Source organism: Wyeomyia smithii, chromosome 1, assembly GCF_029784165.1.
Source record: "Wyeomyia smithii strain HCP4-BCI-WySm-NY-G18 chromosome 1, ASM2978416v1, whole genome shotgun sequence".
In the NCBI taxonomy this organism is placed as follows: Eukaryota; Metazoa; Arthropoda; class Insecta; order Diptera; family Culicidae; genus Wyeomyia; species Wyeomyia smithii.
In genome coordinates this window covers 50,241,919-50,265,326 of record NC_073694.1, presented here as the reverse complement: position 1 = coordinate 50,265,326, position 23,408 = coordinate 50,241,919, and the positions used below count along the sequence as shown (strand labels likewise).

At 37.9% G+C, this 23,408-nt stretch overlaps 1 protein-coding gene across 5 annotated transcripts in view; it reads right to left on the bottom strand.

Annotated features, from left to right (window-relative positions):
• Nucleotides 1–18,113: 18,113 nt before the first annotated feature.
• Nucleotides 18,114–23,408, bottom strand: part of LOC129717863 (uncharacterized) — a 123,257-nt gene continuing 117,962 nt past the window's right edge. For 4 of the 5 annotated variants that reach the window (XR_008726766.1, XR_008726767.1, XR_008726765.1 and 1 more), the window contains exons 4-5: nucleotides 19,227–19,590; nucleotides 18,114–19,139 (exon numbers count right to left, since the gene is read on the bottom strand). Coding sequence is in view for 1 of the 5 variants with exons in the window: in XM_055668094.1 (XP_055524069.1) it covers nucleotides 19,262–19,435; nucleotides 19,525–19,590 (240 nt within the window). In the remaining 4 variants the exon portion in view is untranslated. The remainder of the gene's footprint in view (nucleotides 19,140–19,226; nucleotides 19,591–23,408) is intronic. The other variant, XM_055668094.1, reaches the window with a different exon arrangement.

Sequence of the window (23,408 nt, the reverse complement as noted above, 5' to 3'; positions counted from 1 at the left end):
TGGCTAATGATTTTCGAAAAAACTTGTAGAGAAAAATAGGTAAAGACGAACACCCTAAGGTTTAATCTAAATAATTACTTGGGTATTGCTTTTTAGATCGCAGTTATCATACCAATTACCTCCTAGATGGTCTCGAGGTACGATGCTGGCCTATCAAGCCAGTCGTCGTAGGTTCGAGTCTCGGCTCGGGGGAGACTGTTAGTGTCAGTAGGATCGTAGCGCTAGCCCCGTAACCCTAGTAACAATTTCAGTTTTATCAAAGTTTTATAGCGCTTAATACAGACAAAACAGCGCTATATAGCTATTATAGCGCTTAATACAGACTAAACAGCGCTATAAAACTTAGATAAAACCAGTTTTGTTACTTGGGAATTGTCTTGTACACTAATAAACAGTCGGCTGCGAAGTCTGTCTATAAATAAACAGAAGGGCAAGTTCCGAATCGGAATGTAGCACCCAAAGCTTTGCTAGGCTATTATACCAATAAAAACCTAAGATCATTTGTTATGAAAGTAATCTCTGGTACTGATGAATTTCCTTCAGGTTTTATATGTTTTGGGTCCTCAAAAAATCACTCAAACTTGCAGTTTTGTAGCATGGCTGAAAAAGACGGACACCTGGGGTACGTTTTATGTGTTAACCGTTAGGTACTCGGCTATTTTAACACCCGTAAGTGTTCAGCTAGGCACCCGGGTACCCAGGAAAATAAAATGCTTTTGATTCTTGACCAATTTTGGATCTTGACCAGTCAATTCGCATCTCCTGTTCAAGAGCAGCAATCTGCTCCGAAAAAGTCATTTCGTACAACTTATCAGATAGACTCTAAATGAATGGAAATCAACTCATGGAGTGATTTCATGAATTTTAAGAACAATTTTGTTCGGCTTTATTGACAATTGTACTTATTTGTCTGACCAGAATATAGTCCCGAAGATCCGGATTTACAGAAATCAGATGAGGTTTCAGGTTCCTGTCGGTCTTGGAATCTAAAAGTTGACTTCCTACAAATCTGTTGACTAGCGGTGAGAGTCGGCGGAAAATGATTTGGGAAAGCACTGTAGCCGGCATTCAAGACGGTGCTCGCACGATAGTTCTTACAGGCCAATTTGTCGCCTTGCTTATGGATAGGGCAGATTCTGTATCCTAAATACTTGTAATCATCCGGTGCAAACAAGTGACCAGTTTTCCCGGGCCCATCTTCATAAGCTCCGTTCTGAGGTCATCCTTCCCAGCAGATTCATTGTTTTTCAGCTGCTTGATGGCCTCTTTAACTTCTTCTATCGTTAGGGCTGGCACGTCTTCTACGTTTGTCGCACTGACGGGATCGCTTTCGTCGCTGTCATGGTCCTGTGCCTGGACGCCATTCAGGTGATCGTCAAGGTGTTGCCTTCGCCTTTTGGTCACCTCACGAGAGTTCCTCAGAATTCTACCGTATTCATGCCGGCTCGCGGCTCAAAGCCTCTGTGGGATGCATGAGTTTCTGGTAGAACTGTCGCGTTTCCTGAGAATGATGCAGCCGTTCAAGCCTTCTCCAGGCGTCACTTTTTCTGCCGGAAGATTTGGGTTCGCTGCATCTTCTTCTGCCGGTGTCTTTCTACATTCTGACAAGTGGCACCTAGCCGCCCGCGCAGTTCTCTTCATCCATTACCCTCCTACATTCGTCTTCGAACCACTCGTTTCGTTGGGTTCATCCTACATGCCCGATTGATGCTGTTCCAACAGTCCTCGAGATGAGCTTCCTCCAGCTGGCTCTCTTCCGGCAGCGCAGCTTCGAGTGAATGCGCGTAGTTTTTGGCGACGTTAGGCTGTTTCTGTCGCCCGAGATTTAACCGGCGTGAGCATCGGTACCGAATGTTGTGAACAACGGAGAGTTTTGGGCAATATTTACTGACTTGGTAATCTCCAGGTGTACTTGTGTAGGGGGTTGTGGTGAAAGCAGGCAATACATACGACCATGTTCTAGGACGTGGTAAAGTTAATAAGTCTTAGGCCTATTTCATTGGTCAGCTGGTGGTTCCAATCACCGGTTTGTATTCCTCCTCCTGGCTGACCTGAACATTCAAATCCTCGAAGACGATCTTGATATCATGGTTTGGACAGTGACCGTACTCACGCCTAATCTGCGCGTAAAATTCATCCTTGTCGCTTCTTCTGAGGTGACGGCTGTGCACGTTTATAATGCTGATGTTAAAGAACCGGCCCTTGGTTCCCAACCTGCACATTCGAGGGTTGATTGGCAACCTGTTTCCGCATACCGCCCATCACTATAAAAACTGTCCCAAGCTCATGTGTGTTGCCGCAGCTTTGCTAGATGACATGATCATCTCGGAACGTACGTACCATTGAGCCCTTCCAGCATACCTCATGCAGAACTGCGGAATTTCAATACTTCAGAGAGCACTCGTGTACTCCCTTAAAAATTTAGAGATCGGCAGTTCCACGTCCCGAGTTTTCATTCGTTAGTCCGTTTTCGTCGTGTGGGTCTGTGTCGATTGCTCTAGTCCAAATTTCCTCGGTACTCGTTTATTACTTGTGAGTGTTTTGCGGTGGCGGCTTGTTGAGCCTGCTCAACAACCTCCTGTCTCGCCGGAGGGTCATTATGTATGCAACACTGTTTAGAGTGTCACGTTGGCACGAGAATGGTAGTCGACCGCCTCTAACCTGGAGTACAGACGCCGTTTTGAACCGCTCCTTACATGGAGGACAGATGCTAGGAAACTCAAAAAAAACCTTTTCTCTGTCAGCGTACGATCAAGTTCCCACTGGGGTTGGTTGCTCGTATCCCAGCTGGCACCTCGTGGAGGTCGGGATGGGAGTGGCTGAATAGAGACCACGTGTGGGGTTTATTTAATTTCTGTAAATGCACTTGGCACCGATGGTATGCATAATCCAGACGTTTACCAGCCTTCTTCTACTATACTTTAGCTTTTTTAAGGACTTTATCGTCCTGCAAAAAACAGACAACCGACAAACCGATTTGTCATTTCAGGTAAAGATGTTTGCAATCAAATTTCTACTCAGTAATCAGTAAAAAATTTTCTGCTTTCTCGATATGGATGAAATAAAAAAAAATTCATTTGTTTCTAAAAACCTAAGAAAAACTTTAGCTTTTTTATCTCATTTTGGCAAATGAAATTACAAAATAATTAGACCTAACCAGTTGTTACCAAACCAATTCGATTTTTTTTTGCATAAAATTTTTGCTATGTAATGTTTTCAATAAATACAGAACATTTTGTGAATGAACAATGCTCGCTAACACTAGGCCATTAGGAGCACAAGGTCTTTCGAATTTGATGTAAATGCACAGAGTTGTTAGAAATAGAAAACCTGAATTAATCCACCTTGCGGTGAGACCCAGCCTTTCTCATTCGAACTTATTATTTGTTAAAATAGATTTACTCCAACACTTAAAAAACACACCTTGATAATTTCTGCTGGATTTGTTATTCATTCTTAACAACAAATTTTTGGTAGCCAACAGCACAACTATACCGAAAATTTAAAATATAACATTCTTACACATATGAACATATATTAACCCATATACATGCAAATAACATTCAATTCTTTCATATATATGATGCGATTTTTTGGCTATTTATTTATTATTGGCTATTTATTATTTATTTATATGAGCCGCTGAGAGCAAAAGTTGTACATGTGCCATCAAGTAAATTTTTCAGGAGACGCGATAAACAAAAACGCTCGAATGGTGATATATTTTCAACATTTTTTTTCCAACATAACTGCAATAAATCGTTGCTGGAAAGGTTTCAAAGGACGGCACATGAAAACATAACGAGTTCTGGTTGAGAAACTTACACAAACTTCAATGGAAAAACATGTACCACTTTTGTTCTATGGGAAAAATAATGACAACCAGAAAACGTTGAGAGCAAAAGTGGTACATGTCCAGTCCGAGCATGAAGGATGCATTTATAGCTCGCTAATCTTAGGACATAGAACATTCATGTCTTCAGCAGAGTTGTCCAAGTGATTGAGTACTATAGGATGATAATCTTTTCGTTAAGGAATTCTGTCACTTCGTGGCGCTAGTGTATATGTATTTGGTAACAGAAGAAATTTTACATAATCTAGATCGACTGGGGCCAATTCAAAGGAAAACACCCTGATATCTTTATGGTTGTTATTTGGCCGATAATAACTACACGATGCACCCAGGTTCAACTTTCGGTAGATTACCGGTTGCCCTCCGGATCCAGAAATACCGTAGAAGCGGAAAACTGAAAAATTGTTTTGGTCATAACTCTGGTATACGTTATCATAACTCGGTTTTTCTTTGATATTATGGTATATTGTTGCGTTCTGCATCAATTTATACAAAAAACTCGAAAAGTGAAAAAATGGCACATGTACCACTTTTGCTCTCAACGGCTCATATGTCAACAGATAAAATAACTACCCCAATGACAGATTAAAATTAAGATTACTAAAGATTAATTAACAGAAAATGCTCTTAAAGCTATTCTCATTCCTAACACGAGAGACATTAAATTCAAACACAAAATAGCAACGATTGAACACACGACACATACTACGCATCGGTTCATTTAACCCGTAATTGGTTCTCGAAGGCTGGATGTGAAGGAAGGTATGAGAGCGAGTATTGCGACGTCGTGTGTTTATGTCAAGAAGACCCAGTAGAGCATAGCAGTCAATGTTTCCTTGCAACAGATCGCCTACGAAGCAAGCTTTAGCCACATATCGCCTCGCTTCTAGCAACTCTAAATTGATAAGTTTGCACCGATCGGAATACCCAGGTAAGTTGAGGGGGTCTCGCCATGGAAGCCTACGCAGGGCAAAGCGAACAAATTTCCGCTGAACGGCTTCAAACCTCTGTGTGTCTTTTTGATGAAAAGGACACCAAATTATTGCAGCATACTCGAAACGATGAATGAAACGTGTTCTTTAAAGTTTAGCTTCGAATCAAGTAGCAATCCTAGATCTTTTACTGTCGTTTCACGCTTCAACTCAGTACCAAAAAGCGAGTCGTTGTGATGGTATAGAGCACGCTTACGGCCAAATGAGATTGCTGAGCATTTAGATACGTTCAGGGACATCCGGTTGATGCAGCACCAAGTTCCAAACAGCTCCAATTGCTGATGGATGAAGGAAGCGTCAGCGTGGTCCTTTATGACAAAGTATAGCTTAAGGTCATCAGCGTACGATAGCTTGAAGCATTTGATGGTGCTGTGAACATCGTTCATATATAGCAGGAAAAGGAAAGGACCGAGATGGCTGCCTTGAGGGACTCCAGACGAGACAGCAATTGGCGATGAGACAAAATCACCGATCTTCACCGACATATTCCGGCCGATGAGGTAAGATTGTAGCCAGGCCAGCAAGTTATTGTTATCAGTGAAAATAAAATTCTTTAACGCAGTTGATATTACTGATCGTTTCTGAGGGGCATCCAATGAATGGCCAAATACCAATCAATATGGGTTCTTGAAACCTGGATTATACCCAGTGGCCAGAATTCGGCCTCACACCCCATTTTTAATCCAGACGACCACTTCTGGTTGCCTGATAATCATGAAATCATAAAATCCATTAATTAAAAGGGACAAACATTACGCAATGTGAGTTTTTCAGTACCTGGGATGATGCTTGGAGGCCAGGAATCAACTCCATACTTCATTTTGAAATCCGAAGTTGCGACTTTCGGTTTCTAGAAATCATCCTTCAATTGCCAAATATAATCCAATAAAGGTATCTTTGGATTTTAGAATACTGATGTTGAATTTGAAGGAATAATTGGACCATAGTATTTGAAATTTGACGTAATATTTGTACTAAATAAATAGTTTTTCTATCATAATGACTCCTAATTTCGAACTTTGGTCAAAGCAGCTAGTTTTAAACAGCCTTTGGGGTTTGTTTCTTTGTAAGTTTGAGGAACAACCTGTTCGTTTGACACCTGTTTTCTTTTAATAAGTCGTATAATCTGTGAGAGAATAGATTTTCAATATTTTTACAATTTAACACACAATGGTTAAAATAAAAGTCCGATTACACTGATCAACACAAGTGTGGCTCAGAAGGTCAAACTAAGAAAAAATTTAAAAAGTCAAAGTGAAAAACACGTTTCTTTTCATACCCTTCGAACTACATGTTCCTTTGGGGCAACTAGACCTTTCATTTGCAATTAGTTTCATGAAAATCGGTCCAGCCATCTCTGAGAAAATCGAGTGAGATTGGGAGACCGATACATTCATACACACACACACACATACAGAAAATTCTCAGCTCGTCGAACTAAGTCGATTGATATACGAGATTCGACCCTTTGAAGCACTTTTATACCTTTGGTTTTTTCAGTGATTGCTATACCTTTCTAGGAGAAAGGCAAAAAACTGATAACTCCTTTTCTGTTTGATCGAATTTGTTGACCCCCCGTTCACCAGGGGGTGAAAAAGTTTCTGGAAAAGTTGATATTTTAGCAATTCTTAAGGTTTTATTCGAGCTATATCTCTGAAATTCGTAATGGAACCTACTTCAACCAGCACATTTCTGCAAAAAGGAATGATTTTGCTTTTATATGGAGTGATCAGAAATTCGGCCGCCGTATTGGATTACATCAGAAAAATACGACGTCGACCCTGTTCGCAACTACTGATTTTCAATCTCAGACAAGCATTAGAAAACTGAGAATGCTATAAGATGCAATCAAAAAATATGCAGTGGTGGGCACCGCTAACCGAAAAATTTAGCTCCAAAAACGCAAAACGCTAAACGCTAAACCCACATTAGCGGAACTTTCGCTAATCGCTAACTTTTTAATATGTAAATGGTCATATCGCTATATTTATTGCTCGTGTTTTGTAAGATTTGGACCACTTTGATCTTTTTTGGCAAAACAAACGAAAACAATTACTTTTCAAAGCTATTTGCAATGAGAGGTTCACGAAACGGTATTCATACTTGATTTTGTAAAAACAAGAATAACAAAAATTATTTAGCTTGCATTAAAAAAACATACTCTTAGCAATGTTTTCATAAAAATTCAATTATTATCTGAATCGAAAAAGTAGAACCAAAGTTGTCATAATTTCAATTTACAAAAGTTCTTGGTTTGCCTAAAATTCAATCTAGACCTTGAGCTTGTTCTTCAAAATGCTCCTGTGGCTTGTACGATAACTGGAACTCCATTCTAGGGTAAAAAGACTGACAAAAGTAACTTTGGCAGTAAAGCATGTTCATCTTTCGAAGCAATTTACGTAGGGGGAATAGTGGCATAATGAGCACCCTAACTTGGTTGCTGATTTAAGCAGGTAAAACGACAAAAATTTTGAGCTGTCTTCAGTGCAAAACTTGAATTAACTATCTATAATTAAAGGTACATTATTCACAAATTGAAAAGTTTATCGTATAATGGTGAAAAACACAAATTAGAATCATGCATCAAAAACTAGCAATCAGTCGATGTGTGGGGCACAATTAGCACCCCACTGGGGCATAATGAGCACCCACGGGGTATAATGAGCACTCTTATAGAAAATATCTTGAAACTGTGTAAAAGTACAACTAATGGGCTAACGTTCGTCGCGAGATGCCATGATACTTGGCGGCTTGTTTCGTGAATGTCCCGTCGCGCCTTATGGTGGCCAATTCTGCCTGCAGTCCCTTTTTTTGACCGATTCAGTCTCAAAGATTTTCTAAGATATGTTACCTCCATCACTGTAAACAAACACTGACTATGAAAACAGACAAACTCACAAGTCTACTGAGATGAATTTCAGGTAAGTTTATGTGACAAGGTGTGCTCATTTCACCCCACCTAAAGGTGACCATTTCGCACCTACCGAATCAGTTAAAGTTAACATGAGATTTTAACACTAATTATAGCTTAAAATCAAAACTTCAATGACGGTGAAATTCGGGGTACGACCAATACGTCATATTGATGTGTTTACATACTTGATTGAGCCATTTAAACGACCGTAGAAGCTTATTTTGTAGTGCGTAATAATAATAATTTTGCGTAATAATAACAGTTTTTCTAAATATTTCTATTGTCGCTCCTCTACAAAATTTAGCGAATTAGCGATTAGCGTTTCGAAGGCCAAAATTTTAGCGACGCTAACAGTTTCGCTATCCAGCTCAAAAATTAGCGAAATCGCTAAACCGCTAACTGAATTTTAGCGTCTTAGCGATTAGCGAATTAGCGGAATGCTGCCCACCACTGAAAATAGGCAAGCATCAGTGTTAACCTACCAATTGAATTGGTAGGATTTGCTTGCATCTAGGCGCAATGCACACAATGTAAGCTTTCGAAGTTGAACTAATTTTTCTATGATTCTCGCGTAATTTTTCAAAAGCGATTTTCTCCTCTCTCACTCACAGCGTCATTACAAAAGATTTCAACTGTTTTTTGCAACAGATTGATAGATTGTTATGTTGCCCAGCTTACTATGAAAAGAGTATCATGAAATATGTCAAAATAAATTAGTTATTAATCAAAGAGAAAGTAAACAAAGAGAGTCTCTCAATGTTACTTAGGTCCTTTTGAAAAATTACGCGAGAATTGTTATTTTTTTCGCAGCCTTATAGTTTTTATTGGTCTTTGCAGCTATTTTCACAAATTTTCATATCAATAGTGCTCTCACGAAATACATTGAATGTCGCATGTGTTTACCACTAGAGACATTCCCTTGCAAATGACGAATAATGAAAAGACACTGATAGACAAATGCGGAAAAAGTTGCCTCGAAGTTCAAAAAACTGCCCTAAAAATATTATAGCTGTAGGAACCGTTCCTGTGAATTTTGGTGCTCCTAGTTTGACAAAAAGTGTGCCAAAAGGCTGCAAAGTAATTGCTCGCCAGGTTCGTCACTGCTACGTTTACCTACGGGGAAACTCATTTAAGTCTCTGAAAAAGTTATCTTTGCTGAAGGCACCAAAATTCACAGGAATGGTTTAAAAGCTATAATCTTGATCTCTAGGACAAGATTCGCTGTGCCAAGATCATCTTTCTTTGTGCTGGTTTAAAACCACATTCAAATTAATAAAAAGCTTAAATCTTTCATTTGACACTTATTTTGTTTAAATCGGTCAACGTAATGAAGTTCCGTTTTGAAATGAACCTACTTGTAACTTTGACGTAGGACTACATATTTGTTTCTATACACTCTGTCGAATTAAAACGAAACTGACAAATGTTCGGTTAAATTTCAAACGGTAATATCAGCGGATGATGAATAACAATAGCCAAAATTTTGTTGGATAGATAAAATATTGTGCGATTATGTAATACGCTAGTTATTATTATTATATCGTTGCTCAGCGGTAAAAATTGATGAAAAGCTTCTAGAACAAATTCTCGCGAACAATGACCTAGTCACATGCGAGCATGCCTCGCACAGACATCATGAGCAAACACCAACCATATACTGTGATCTTCTCCATATCAGTATCAAAAATAAATTGACAGCGTCTCTCCGTTCCGAAACACCAATTATTCTTTGCTTCTTTAAACTCAGAATAATTTCATGTCTCAAAGGTAAAGGTTTTCCGGAAAGTTAGAAACAACCCTCTTTTTTAACAAGTTGTTAACCTGATGTTAGAACTTAATAAAAACTGATGTCTCGAAAGAAAACATGCTGATAACAGCATCAGTGTATGTACACAATACGCTTAACCTTTCATGAACGTAGGGGTGAATCTAATTATATAAAAGTTAAGTTTTGTATGTATGTAAAGTTACGTTATTTCATGTATGTATGTTCCAGTATAACTATTGGATGCCTAAACCGTTTTCTACCAAACTTGGCACATGTGTTATTTATGAGAGATAGCCGTTGAAATATGTATAATAGAGAAGAGCTCAACAAGGAAGCGGTCCTAACTGATAAAAAAGTCAAGACTTTTAGTGCATTACAAACATTTTTTGAATGAATTCGATGTAGCCATCTTGGGGCCTGAATCCCTTGTCCATGTCTAAAGATCAGGCATTGATATTCTTCGCTATTTCTAAATCCAAGATGGTGACTTTTGGTTTCTGGGAAACCCTGTGTGGAAAAAGTTCATAAACCCCCCGATAGCGGTATTTCTAGTGCCATAAAACTACTTGAACATGGTAAATCCATGTTCGACGCCATTTTTAAATTCAAGACGGCGACTTCCAGTTTCTGGAAATGTGTGAAAATTTATTATTTTTTTCTACAATTTTTTTCGGAATCGAAATGTCGCTCATAGGGTTCGATCTTCGACACCAATTGATTGATGTCTTACGCCATTTTGAAATCTTATATGGCGTCTACCGGTTTCTGGAAATCTGTAAAAAGCTGATAGAAGTATTAAAATACTCCCCAATATTAATATTTCCCGAAACGATACGACACCTCGATAATAAAATACTACGAGGTACATCCCTAGGGTTGTATGAAATGGTGACGTGGAACTAAACACTGTAATTAAAGGTTTTTTTTTACAACGAAGTTAAAGTTCAAAAAGATTTATTTTTGTTTTCTTGCTCGCCAAGTTTTTGTCTTTGGCTAACAATTACATTCACTGTATTACGAGGACAGCTAATATACGTATATTTTTTGTCAAGTTATAAATGAAAAAATATCGTCTTACAATGTTCAAATTTTAAAAAAGATTTTGAATAAACATTAGTCAATGGACTAAACATTCACAAGCACTCGCCGGCTCTTACTCTTTTATAAATTTGTATACTTAGGAGTTTTTTCTTTCGATATTATCCAGTCACGAATATTTAGTGGATATCGAAACTGATATAAAATAAAAAAAAATTTTTAACCGTTGCAAAAATGTACAATTATTGTTGGGTATGTATATTAATATTAATCATATTCATGAGATTAACTTTTTTTTATCACCATCTGCTGCTGAGCAGTTTTTTGTAAAAAAATGTACGAAATTTATATATGTATACAGATTTATTTATTTATTTATACCAATACTTACAGTCAACCGCAAAAATGAGTATACACTCATCACAACCTACCATTTTACCTTCTTTTGGGCTATTAACTTTTTTAAGTAAATTCATTTCTGGTGTAGATAGATATATCATACCTTTGACCAACCATCAGCCCAACGAAAGTTTGTTAACAAAATTCTGTTTATTTTGTAGATTGAAATATTTGAAAAAAGTATGGATTTGAACATCGCAAAATTGAGTGCACACTTTTATAACCTCCAACATTTTCATGATTTAAGTAAAATGGCAACGATTTTGTTGAAAGTTTTTTGTCAGTGTCGGTTCTGAAAAGTCATCAGCCGATATCCCGTGTTTACGTTCGTTTTTAGTTGCTCGTTGAATCTACTTTTAATAAAATGGAAAGTAAAAGAAAGGAAACAGATATTGATACGAGACCATTGCTGCCGTGGAAAATCATTGCGGCAAATAGCTGCTGCCGTCGGAAGGCCACATTCTACAGTGCAGAAAATTGTCAACAAATAGAAGAACGAAGGGACATTGAAAAACCTCAGTGGCAGAGGACGGAAACGCATTCTGACTCCAGCTGACGAACGGGTTATAGTGCGAACACTGAGAAGAAATCCTAGAACAAGTATTCCGAAATTGGCTACCGAGGTTGGAGACAGCATTGTACGACCTGTCAGCGCAGATACTCTTCGGCGGGTGGCTCACAGAAATAACTTACACGGTCGAGTTGCCCGCGAAAAGCCGTTCATTTCAAAAGTTAATATGAAGAAACGACTGGACTTCGCAAAGGAGCATTTGAACAAGCCGCCAGAGTTCTGGAACAAAGTTATTTTCACAGACGAGACCAAAATAAATCTTTTTGGATCCGATGGGAGGCAAATGGTATGGAGAAAACCAAATGCAGAGCTGGAGATTCAAAATTTGATTCCAACCGTGAAGCATGGTGGCGGTAGTGTTATGCTGTGGGGTTCAATGGCGGCTTCTGGAACTGGCACTATGGAGTTTATTGATACAATAATGGATAAGATGGGTTATTTAAACATTCTCAAACGCAACCTGGGACCTTCCGTGCAGAAATTGAATCTTCCACGCGATTACTTCTTCCAGCAGGACAACAATCCAAAGCACACCGCTCACGTTGTACGTGAGTGGTTGCTCTATAATGTCCGCAATCAACTGAAAACACCTCCTCAATCACCAGATCTAAATCTTATTGAGCATTTGTGGTGGGAAATCAAAAATCGGTTGAAAAATGTCAATACAAAAAACAAAGCGGAGCTTAAAAAGGCGATACTAGAGACCTGGGAAAATATACCATCAACAGTGACCAAAAACCTAGTGGAATCAAAGCCACGACGTTTGCAAGTAGTTTTGGAGGCCAAAGGAGGTCATACTAAGTACTAAATGTACTTATTTGACTGAATGTTGTTGTTTTTCATTTGTGAAGAGAAAAAATAAAATACTGTACACTCATTTTGCTACCTTGGAATACATGCTTTTTCCCTAATTTTTCGAATATAAAAAGATTTTATTACATATTTTAATTCATTTTGTACATCATATCACAATAAAAAGAACTATTCTCAAAATGGCTGGTAAAAAGTTTTTATTATTTTTAGTTTTAATGCAAAAAACTGGAGAGTGATGAGTTAATCTTGCGTGTACACTCAATTTTGCGGTTGACTGTACCTAGAGTGCGAATAACTACTTTTTCGTTAAGCGCGTATTGAGCATTAGGTCCCAATACATGACGATTATAACACGCCGCTGAATCGATCTTTAGGGAAATAAGGTTATCCTTCATTTCAACTTTCAAAATTTTCTTTTATGCGCTGCGACATTCATGCTAAGTGTGTTTTAACGTTTTCACGATTCAAACTATACCCCACGGCGGCTAGAAGGGGCTCTAGGAGCTCTTTGAAACCTTCCATTCAAAGCACGATAATGGACGTTTTTGTAGTGTTATCAATTTCACTGCACAACTTATCAAAAGCTGCTGATCAATCGCTACTGGCCTTTTGGCAATCATCCGTGGCTTCTTTACTGGAGGAACGAAGTCTTTCAACAAGTCATTGATGCTAGCCGCGATCGGAAATGCCGAATGAAATTTCCTACCTCAAATTTACTTTGAGTGTACACACAATTACTGCTTCGTTCTATATTGCATGTCGCCTTTGCACCGTCCCGTAAAATGAAGGACGATGCTATATCCTGCTTCCTCTCTCAGTCATGTTTGGTTGATTTGAAATCGATTATCCAAATTAATCCCATCTCAATGACCTTACCAATGGCAAAACAAACACTTGCGTAGGTAACCCAATACAGCAAAGCAGATCAACCTTAAAAATTCCTAAGGGCAACGCTACTGAAACGATTTTTGATTTCCAAAATATCACTTCGAGTTGCATTGCAGTGATGTTTCCGAGTGAACTCTGTATATTCACGACGATTGACAACACGCTCATTTAATTTAACTCTAAACTGAGTTAAATATCACTCTGTTTCGATATATAATGAGCAACATGCTTCCTTATCTTGGTCTTTTGGCATATCCGTGCGGGTTGACGATTAGCTTTCGAGGAAATAACTGTAACATTCGTTACCTTGGTGCTTCCTAGAATGTCTTCTTTCGGGGTCGGTATAGCACATCGAGCCACTCTAGACAAATAAGCCAGACTGTCTTCGGGTGTTTGAACATTGCAAAAAACATTTTTCGTCGATAAATTATTGATTGCCTCTATAACATGATTGTCATCAAAGCTTATGCCTATCACTTTGAGAAACGTTTTAATTATTCCCATAGCTCGTAGTTTTCTAACAAGGAACATGTAGTTTCGATTAACTGCTGCGTTTTGGACTCTGGTACAGCAACATCACACCGCATTTTGATTACAAACTCGTTGATTATATGGGCCAGTTGCTTGATAGAAACAGTAGTTTTAAAAAAGTTTTCGTTTGTGATGCTCGAAAAGTTCGGTTCCATTTTTACTGCTTCTGAGTTAGGCGATTTTGATACAGTAGATTCTACCACTAAATGAACATTTGATGAGTTCTCGATCGCGTCATAATTTAGTGGTTCATGTGACTTTATTATATGGTGTTTCAAATGTTTGAATCGTTTATATAAAATTCAACACTCGGAGCACTTGAAGGGTAAACTATTGTCGTCACTAGTGTCAAAATTGTGTTCATCTTGGAAGTGCAATTTCAGCTCTTTTATGTAACCGGGAATCAACTTTCCACAAGGAGGAAGATGGCAGCGAAATCTTTCCGATTGCATATTTTTTTAATCAAAGTTATTACAACTTTCAACAATTTTCTCACCCCTTAGTTTACGGGACGATTCCGCATCCACAGCCACTGCAATTTGTTGCATTCTTTCGGGCTCTAACCAATTTCCAGTTATGAGTAACACTTTAAAAACGACTGACAAAACGTCGAATATTAGCTTTAGAACAACTACTTCTTTTTCAACTTAAAAAATTTTGACATTCACTCATATTACGTAAAAATGAGTAAATACGGCTTTCGAGAAAAACTGGGTAAATATTACTCAGTTTAAGCAATCGGTGTTACTCAGTTTTTGACGTTTAGCATAGAAATAGAAAACAGAGTAGATGTTACTCAGTTTAGGGTAAAATTGAAGGAGCGTGAATGAAAACCCGAAAATGACAACAAAAGAGACAATATATTGATTCACTTGTCGGATCTCCACGCTTACTGTGATGGTTACAGGCTATTCATGCAAAAAAAAAAACGATTGCGATGATGTTTTCTTTCTCGTCATATTCAACATGTTGCTTGAATTAATCGCAACTCTGGTACTAATAAAAGAATACCGCTGCAATCATAGACGACGAGAGACCTGCGGCTCTCTGCTACACATATACTGTACAGTACTGTTGCCTTCACCGGCATGTTTTCTTTCAAGACATCAGATTTTATTACGTTCTAACAGCAGATTTAGAAATTGTTCGAAAAAAAGGGTTGTTTTAAACTTTTCGGAAAACCTTTTCCTTCAAGACATCAAATTAGTCTAAGTTCATGAAAGCCAACATAAATTGACCTATTGGGACGGGGAGACTCTGCTGATTTTTCTTTTGATATTGACAAAGGAGACTATCAGAGGGAATGGTTGGTGTTTATTCATGTTGTCTGTGCTAAGAATGCTCGCATGTGATTGGTTCATGTACGCCTAGATTTGTCCTTGAATATTTTTATCAATTCTCAGCGCTGAGCAATGAAATAACAATGATAACTAGCGTATTTAAAAATTGTCCAATATTTTATCTATCCAACAAAACACATTGGTTATTGTTATTCATCATGTGGTTATGCTGTTATTGTCGTTTGAAATCTGACGCAACATTTGCCAGTTTCATGTCCTTTTTTACAGAATGCATCCCAGTATAGAAAACAAAGACGTAGTCCCATGTCAAAATGATGTCCAATGCCATTTTGAAGCCCGAGATGACGATTTTCAGTTTGCGGAACCTAAAATGCTAGAATACCGTAATACGGGGTGAATAGAAACAGTGGGGCGAATAGAAACGAAACTTCTGAACTTTGAAAATGTTGATACAAGTCTTTGATAACATTAAGAAACTTTGTTACAGAATTTTCTCGGATAGTTCAGTAGTAAACAAGTCTACTAAACCCATTTATCGGTTAGAAGCTACTACTACTGTCAGTTTGTTAAGAAATTACAAAATGGAGGCTCATGTTCAGAGCGTTTACGAGGGCTAAAAAACTTCACCTATGGAAGTTATTTTGTTCCACTTTGAGCTTGTTCGTGTGCTGTACTGGGTCAGTAGTAAAGCATTTTAAGTTTTCATAGTGAGTTTGACGATTGCCGCAAGGTACTTATCATGCTTTCGCTTAGGTTTCATGGTAAACTACCGGTTTGCAAAATCATGGGGTGAATAGAAACATCGCTATAACGAATACTTTTACACAAAAACAAGCAGTTTTGAGAAATAAAATCATTTTTTTTGTCAAATGATGTCTAAACATGTTTTGTATATTCTCAGCATTTATCTTGGTCAGGATTTATTAACAAAGAGATACAAAAATAAACAAAAACTCCATCTGACGCACGCTGCAAAGATCTTACATAGAATAAACTGTCCTTTCGTCAAGCGGCCAGGAAGTATGGAATCCATTTCCTCAGCTGCCATCAGAACCCTAACCAGCAGACAACCAAACTACTGGCCAAAAACATTCATGTGCTGCATGAATTAAAAAGGACATCCACAACCCGAAAGAAGCGGGCCAAGATTCCGGTTTTACCAGTACAAAATGATACTGGACGCCGTGTCTAGACGAAGTACAAGAAGATCCTGAATTGGTAGAAATGCCTAACCCTGAACTCTGAATCCTTTCGTTCCTAACTCTTTTAGGAGATATCCATACATAAAGATGACGTAATAGTAATAAACCGAACATTTCCGCTGTTTAAATACTTTTTATAGTTTTTTACATCTCATTTCGATTGTGATGATGCAATTGTTGTTTCTCCAAAAAATAACTGGTTCTTTCATGTATTGAGATTAATTGAAAAAAATTAAACCATAAATCGAAAGGAGGCAAGTTAGAAACAAAATTGTGCATTGAATTTCACGCTTCATTGACCAAAAAGTTTCACCCCTTGTTATATGCTCTTCCCCCCTTTATTATTGTAATATATCAAATCTTTCACCCCAACTCTACTTTTCGGTCCTCTCAACCGGTATGGAAAACTTACCTGTTTATTTTTCTTTGTTGAGGAGACTAAAGTGGTGAATTTCTCATTCATGTCTGTTTATTTGCCTATACCTAGGCGCAAAACACCAGTAAGCTCTGGGAACTGAGCTGTCTAACATCAAACCGACTTTTAAGTGAAAATTTCTGAATTGATTTATATATTGTTGGATGTCTAATGTTTAAAATGAAAAAAACACACTGTCACCGATACAAATCAACACACTTAAAATTTATTGTCGGGTCTCGGTAATTTATTACCGAGTACGGCACCACTGAGTGCTTGGTTGAGAAAAAATGACAGCTGTCACATTTTTTCGTAAATCTCGGATCATTAAACTAAAATTTCGGCACAAAATATCCGAAATCCGAGATTTCAGTTAAGTTGAACCGAGATTTACGAAAAAATGTGACAGCTGTCATTTTTCCGTTCTCGGCAATAAATTACCGAGACCCGGCAAAAAATTATAAGCGTGAAGAAAAAAAAAACTTTTCTTATGAAATAAAAAAATTCAAAAGTCTGCTCCCTAACAAGAGAACTCACTTACTAAACAGTTTCCGAGTCTAGAGAATATATCCTATGAATTACATTGGTACAATGTGATTTCGAAAAACAATATACAAAATGTATTCTAAACACTAAAATTGCATTGCGTATTCAATTCAATCTATTGGTTTCGAGCGCAACGGGAGAAACCGTCTTTTGCAAAAACGAAACCAATTAAAAATATGTTCCGTATGGCTTTGAAGAATGAAAAGCTGTTAAATTTGACATTATGTAGTCGCGAATACGGTATACCTATACATAATGAAGGAATTTAGTGTTGAACATGTAATTGATAAGTTTTCAGAGTAGAAACTTTATAGAAAGATGTTTTAAAAATATCTGAAATTTTTTTGCTAAGTTTTCAAAGCTGTATAGAGGTTCTAAATATATACATACTGGGCCCCGGGCACCCACACTCATAATTCCGGCTCTGATTAAAACTTAGAAACGTTTTTTAAAACTCGAGGTAAATTCAAAGCAGAAAGTATCTTCTATTTAAGGTCGTAATACAGAAGTTCAGTAGATTCGATTCGACATCACTAAAACTGCTAAATAAACTGCTGCTATGCTTTCTTTCTCTCTTTTGTGGTCCCCGTGGTTCTGTGGTTAGCGATGTCGGTCGGCTAGCTCTCCCACACGGTTGTGACATCGGGTTCGATTCCCGATCAGGTCGAGGATCTTTTCGAGCTGGAAATTTTCTCGACACAGCACTGGGGCACGGTGTATCGTTGTACTTATCCTACACATGCCAAAAAAACAATATCGATAACGAATTCTCTCAACTAATCTAGTTGATCGAGACCGCATAAGCCCGCCCCCAGGCTTGCGTGCGATATTGTTTGTTTATGCTTTCTTTCTGTTCTACAACATATCGAAAAAAGAATCGAATTTTGCACAAAAATATATTTCGATAACGATTGATCTATTCGTCCAAGCGGGTACTCCATAGTTAGTTTGTTTCTTAATGTAATGTTGCAATCAATTTTTGTGTTTATTTATTTTCTGAAACTGTGTGCCAATTAAAAATTACACTTGAATACTCAACCGTCGTTTTATCTCTACACTTTTGCCTTCGGTTCAGCCAGTTGATTGTGAAAATAGAACGTATTCAGCACGTCGTATCTTTCTATTATGTACATTTATCTACTAGTTTTGCCATTACGTAATAACAAAAATGCCTAAAATCAGCTGCCTTACCGAATAATTGCTTCTATTTTTATTTGTGTTACTTTACGCATTGCACGCCCTACGCAGTCAACTAAACGCAGAAAAATTAATTATACAAACAAGCATAGGTTCAAAATTCAGGCCGTTTACGTGACTTTTGGCAGACGTGGAAGGTTAGTTGAAGCTGTTGTTTCTATTTTTGTTTTTAGTTGATACAATCTTACGTTGTTACTATCTCAAGTTCAAATACACCAAAATGTGATGTCTTCAATTGTAATGTCAAGTTTTAGGTTACTTAATAAAGTTTATTTCTTATGTTACTGACCAACCACAACAACCACCAAAAAATCACGCAAAAAGCTGAATTCCTAGCAAGGAATGCTATAACGACGATTAGTTATAAATAATTCGCATCATTGAAAAGTGGTAGATTCTTGCTTAAAGTACGGATACATATAGAACTACGGATACGGATAATACTCAATATAGAACCAGCAGTTGTTTTTTACAGTATCAGTTTACGGCAATATTCGGATACTGCTTGAGCAAATAGAGTATGAAAGTGTGTGCGCGAGCGCCTACCAACTATCGAACGAACAGTGTTTATCACAACTCTACTTCTGCAAACGGCTTATCAAACTAATATTGCAAAATGTTAGCACATGTCAGCCCCTCCAGCATGACGCTGCCGAAGTTCTTCGCCATTTGGTTCACACCCACGCGGACTGGGACCTCGTCAATCGACACCTAAAATAAAAGAAACAAATTGGTTTTTCAGTTTTTCAATTCGAGCTCAATCTGCCTAATTTTAGTTGGACATTCGCGCCGCATTACCCCTGCTTTGCACTATTCTAGGACGACGACGGGTCTCAGCAGCTGTGGCACTTGACCAGGCCCACTTCGTCGCAGTTCATGCACTTGAGCGCGATAAACTCTGCCGTGAAGTGGTTACGATGGATGGACTTTTTCGAGCCGCCACAAGACGGACAGGGCAGGAGCCGGTAGCCGCCGCAGGTTTTGCACGTGAAGGATGACTCGAGGCACTAGGAGTAGGAAAAAAATGAAAAAAAAAGAAAGCAGAATGAGCAGGGATGGACGCGGGAGGGCTTAACCAGTCTATTTGAGTAGATACTTTGTAAGGTTTGAGCATTTTTCGCAGCTCGCCGGATTCGTTCAACCGTTCGATGCAGTCTGCGTCCTGAAAAAGAGAAACATAGTTTGACGTTAGAATCGTCACACTGTGACAGGAGGATTTGAATGAAAATAGCTGTGTAAAAAAATTACTAAACTTGGAAGCACCCCACATTGTATTGTACTTTATCGTACAAGGTCATATTCCAACCAGTGTTGCAAAATTTCGACACTGCAAAATGATACAACAGCAATTTCATTTAAACTCTCTTCCAACTGATATTGAGTGTCACTCGTACCAATTCTCAGTGAAAATCATGTCAGTGGAATAACTGACATGTCTTAAATAATAGCGTAATTTTTTGACCTGAGCCAATTCATTGCATGAAATCGATGAAGTAGGTAAGCATATACATATTTCCATGAATTTCGCTTAGAAAGATAAAATTCTGGGAGTTGATTTGTGGCCTTTAAAAATCATTCAAATTTTGCAAATACCCATATTGGGTGGTATTCGACAATTTTGGGCTATTTTCCAGAGAGCAGAAGTCGCCATCTTGCATTTCAAGCGGAGCTAGTTTCTGGACTATTTCAGGTAATATTCGGTCATTTTGGTCTGTTTCCCAGAAACCGGAAGTCGCCATTTTAGAATTTTAGAATGTTTTGTGCATCATTTTGTTCCCAGCCCTCCCAGTTGGTCTCAAGGTACGATGCTGACCTAACAAGCCAGTCGTCGTATGTTCGCGTCCCGGCTCGGGAGAGACTGTTAGTGTCAGTAGGATCGTAGCGCTAGCCCCGCAATTGTCCTGTACACCTAACAGTTGGCTGCGAAGTCTGTGTATGATAAACAGAATGTCGAGTTTCGTATCGGAATGTAGTACCAAGGCTTTCCTTGCTTTTTGCATCATTTTGTTCTATTTAAGCTGTTTTCCTGAAAAATAGTTGAACTATGTGTTTCATCTGTGTGGATGCCATCTTCTTTCCAGAGGAGAGATTAGTTTCGAACTACCATATAAATATTTGTTGCTCCTGAAAACCTCCACATGTCAAATTTGGTTCCATTTGCTTGATTGGTTCTCAAAGTATGGAGAAATTTGTGTTTCATTTGTATGGGGCATCTTCTTTACAGAGCAGGGAGGGGTGTCGAACTAGCATACAAATATATCAAATTTGGTTCCATTTGCTTGATTAGTTCTTGAGATATGTAGAATTTTGTGTATTTTTTATAAGGAAGGCCTTTTTAGAGAAGAGAGGGGTATCAAACTAGCATAATAACCTTTCTCGTCTCCGGAAACATTTACATATAAATTTTCATACCGATCCGCTGATTCGTTCTTGAGTTGAATCGTGATTTGCGGACTCGAACTTATTTTTATTATATAGATAAGAGTAGTTATGCTTAATTTGCACAAAAGATCGCCACGGTCGGAGTCGGACGTGAAAATTTTCCGCTCGCGTGGTATTCTGGAACAATGGATTTATACGGTTTTCGCAAGTGTAAGTTATCCGAATAAAGATGATCAGGGTTTTGAAAAAGGTCGAAATATTACTATGACTGCGTGAACGCACACACTTTTATTGATCGATTTGAGCGACAGAAACGATTGGTCGAGCAAGGGAGTTTTGTGTTTTTTTCTGCTTGTTGATGATTTCGTTTGTGCTGCTTGCTACCGAGGCTTTGGAGAGGCCAATTTTAGGATTCTTGAACTGAAGGGTGATCGGGAGCATGTTTCAATTTCGTTTCTATTGTTCTAAGAGGTCTCATGACTTGCAATGCCTTATCATGCTCATTCCGATTTTTTTTTTCGCGTTGCATCGAATTATCCGACTTGCGCAGTAGGCCATTTTGGACTTCTCAGGATAGTTCGAATTGTTTCAGACTTTTGCCTGAGCAAACCCAAATTGTCAGCTTATTGTTAAAATATTCGAGTATGCACGCAAAAGTTGGACTGTGCGTAACCACATCAATAATGTGTCTTTTCAGAGCGTATTTTGTACTGTTTCGGAACCAGTACAACGAATGTGTGCTGCTCATAACGCATTTGGTGCTATAGTGAATGTTCAATGTATTGGACGGCTCAAAATCAAAACACTTTTGAAGTATTAACCGGTGCTAGTAAAGAGCTTTCTACGCCAGATCTCACCAATACAGACTTAGTCTGTATCCTAATAAAATCGATTTGTTTTCAACCAAAAAATCAGCTGATATTAAATTTCGAAAAATATTGCAATTATGAATCCTAGTTCATTAGTGTTACCTGTTTTAAAAAACTTTGTTTTAGTGGAAAACCAGATGAAATAAAAGTAAAAATCGGCTTACAACTTGAATAAAAGCTCGGGGCAGGAGAAAATTTTTTGTAACTACCAGCGTGTTGATTATTTGCAACCAAAATTAAACTTGTATTAGTGAAATCGACCACTAAGACTAGCGCAGATAGGAAGGTCTATTGCCATGATGATGATTTATACTGGTATTGGTAATATTTTTCAGAATGCTGCTATCGTTGAAGCAGTGCAAGCAGAAATCTGATGATCTTGGTTAATGGGTTAATGGTTAATGCAAATATGAACTGATTGATTCACTCTCATGAATCCGGTCATTTAAAAACATCATCGAATCAGTAACAAATAAAAAGACATTGGATTTGTTTGAAACATTTTGCATTTAACGATAACTCTGGTTTTATTCATATGCATTCGGTTCCACGTTACTGGCACCAGCGTCAGTAAGTTCTGTTCTCAAGGCTCGCTTATAGCTGTTTTCGGTTGCTGACTGTGATTAGGGATGCACGAGCCTTTGATACGCACCGACTCGTGAAAGTAACCAGCGGGTTTTTGAGCACCCCAAAACTGATCGTTTGCCCAAAACCGAAGTCTACCGAAATACTACGATTTTGTGTGTATTATACATATATTTTTATTTCTGTTGAATTATCGACGTTTATCGGTGAGAAATAAATTAAAAGCCACAAATTTCCGGACGTTTCGACTTACTTATTTATTTTTTCAGTCATCTTCAGCGGATTCTACGAATACATAAAACTACAAAACCTTACTAACATTTTTCAAACAACACTTACTGGCTAGACTAAAAAACTATACCGACGTACTGTTTCACTTCTATCGATCTGTTTATTCCCTCCTTTTACCTTCTATCAATGACAGATCTTATTGTTTCTGTTGTTGTTTACTGTTGATCTTTAGCTTTTCAAACAACCCGTTGTAAGCCGATCTAAATTTGATCGAATCACGCTGTAGGTTGAATGTGTTTTCCTAACCTTTAATTTTTATGTAAAAAGTTTCTGCTATGAGACGTGTGTCAGTTTTAGTTATCTCGTCATGTATTCTTGTTTTTTCAAAATCGAAAATATGTCCCTCATTTATTGTATGTTGTACTAATCCCGTGTTACCTATGCTTTTTGACTTGACATCATTTTTATGTTGATCTATTCGTTTCTTTAAAAATTGATTAGTTTGGCCAATATATGATTTATCAGTGCAAGCACCGCATGGTATTTCATAAACCACATTAGTTTTCCGATGTTTTTCAATTTTGTCTTTCAATTTCGAGAAGATTATATCCTTAATTTTGTCAGTTGGTTTGAAAGCTAATACAATGTTGAATTGTCTTAAATATTTTCTCAGTTTTTCTCCTAAGCCTGGTATGTATGGTGTTGAAATAAACTAAGGGCTAAGTGTCGTCTTGCTAGTGGTCGTATTGTAATGTTTTGATGTTCGTTCTTGTATTAATCTGTTAATCAAAACTTTTGGGAAATAATTATTACCGAGAATATACCTAACTGTTTCTAAGCTTGTTGGTCTGTATTCTGGCTGACTTAGTTTTAAAGCTCTGTCAATAAGTGTTATAGCTGTATTTTTTTGTGA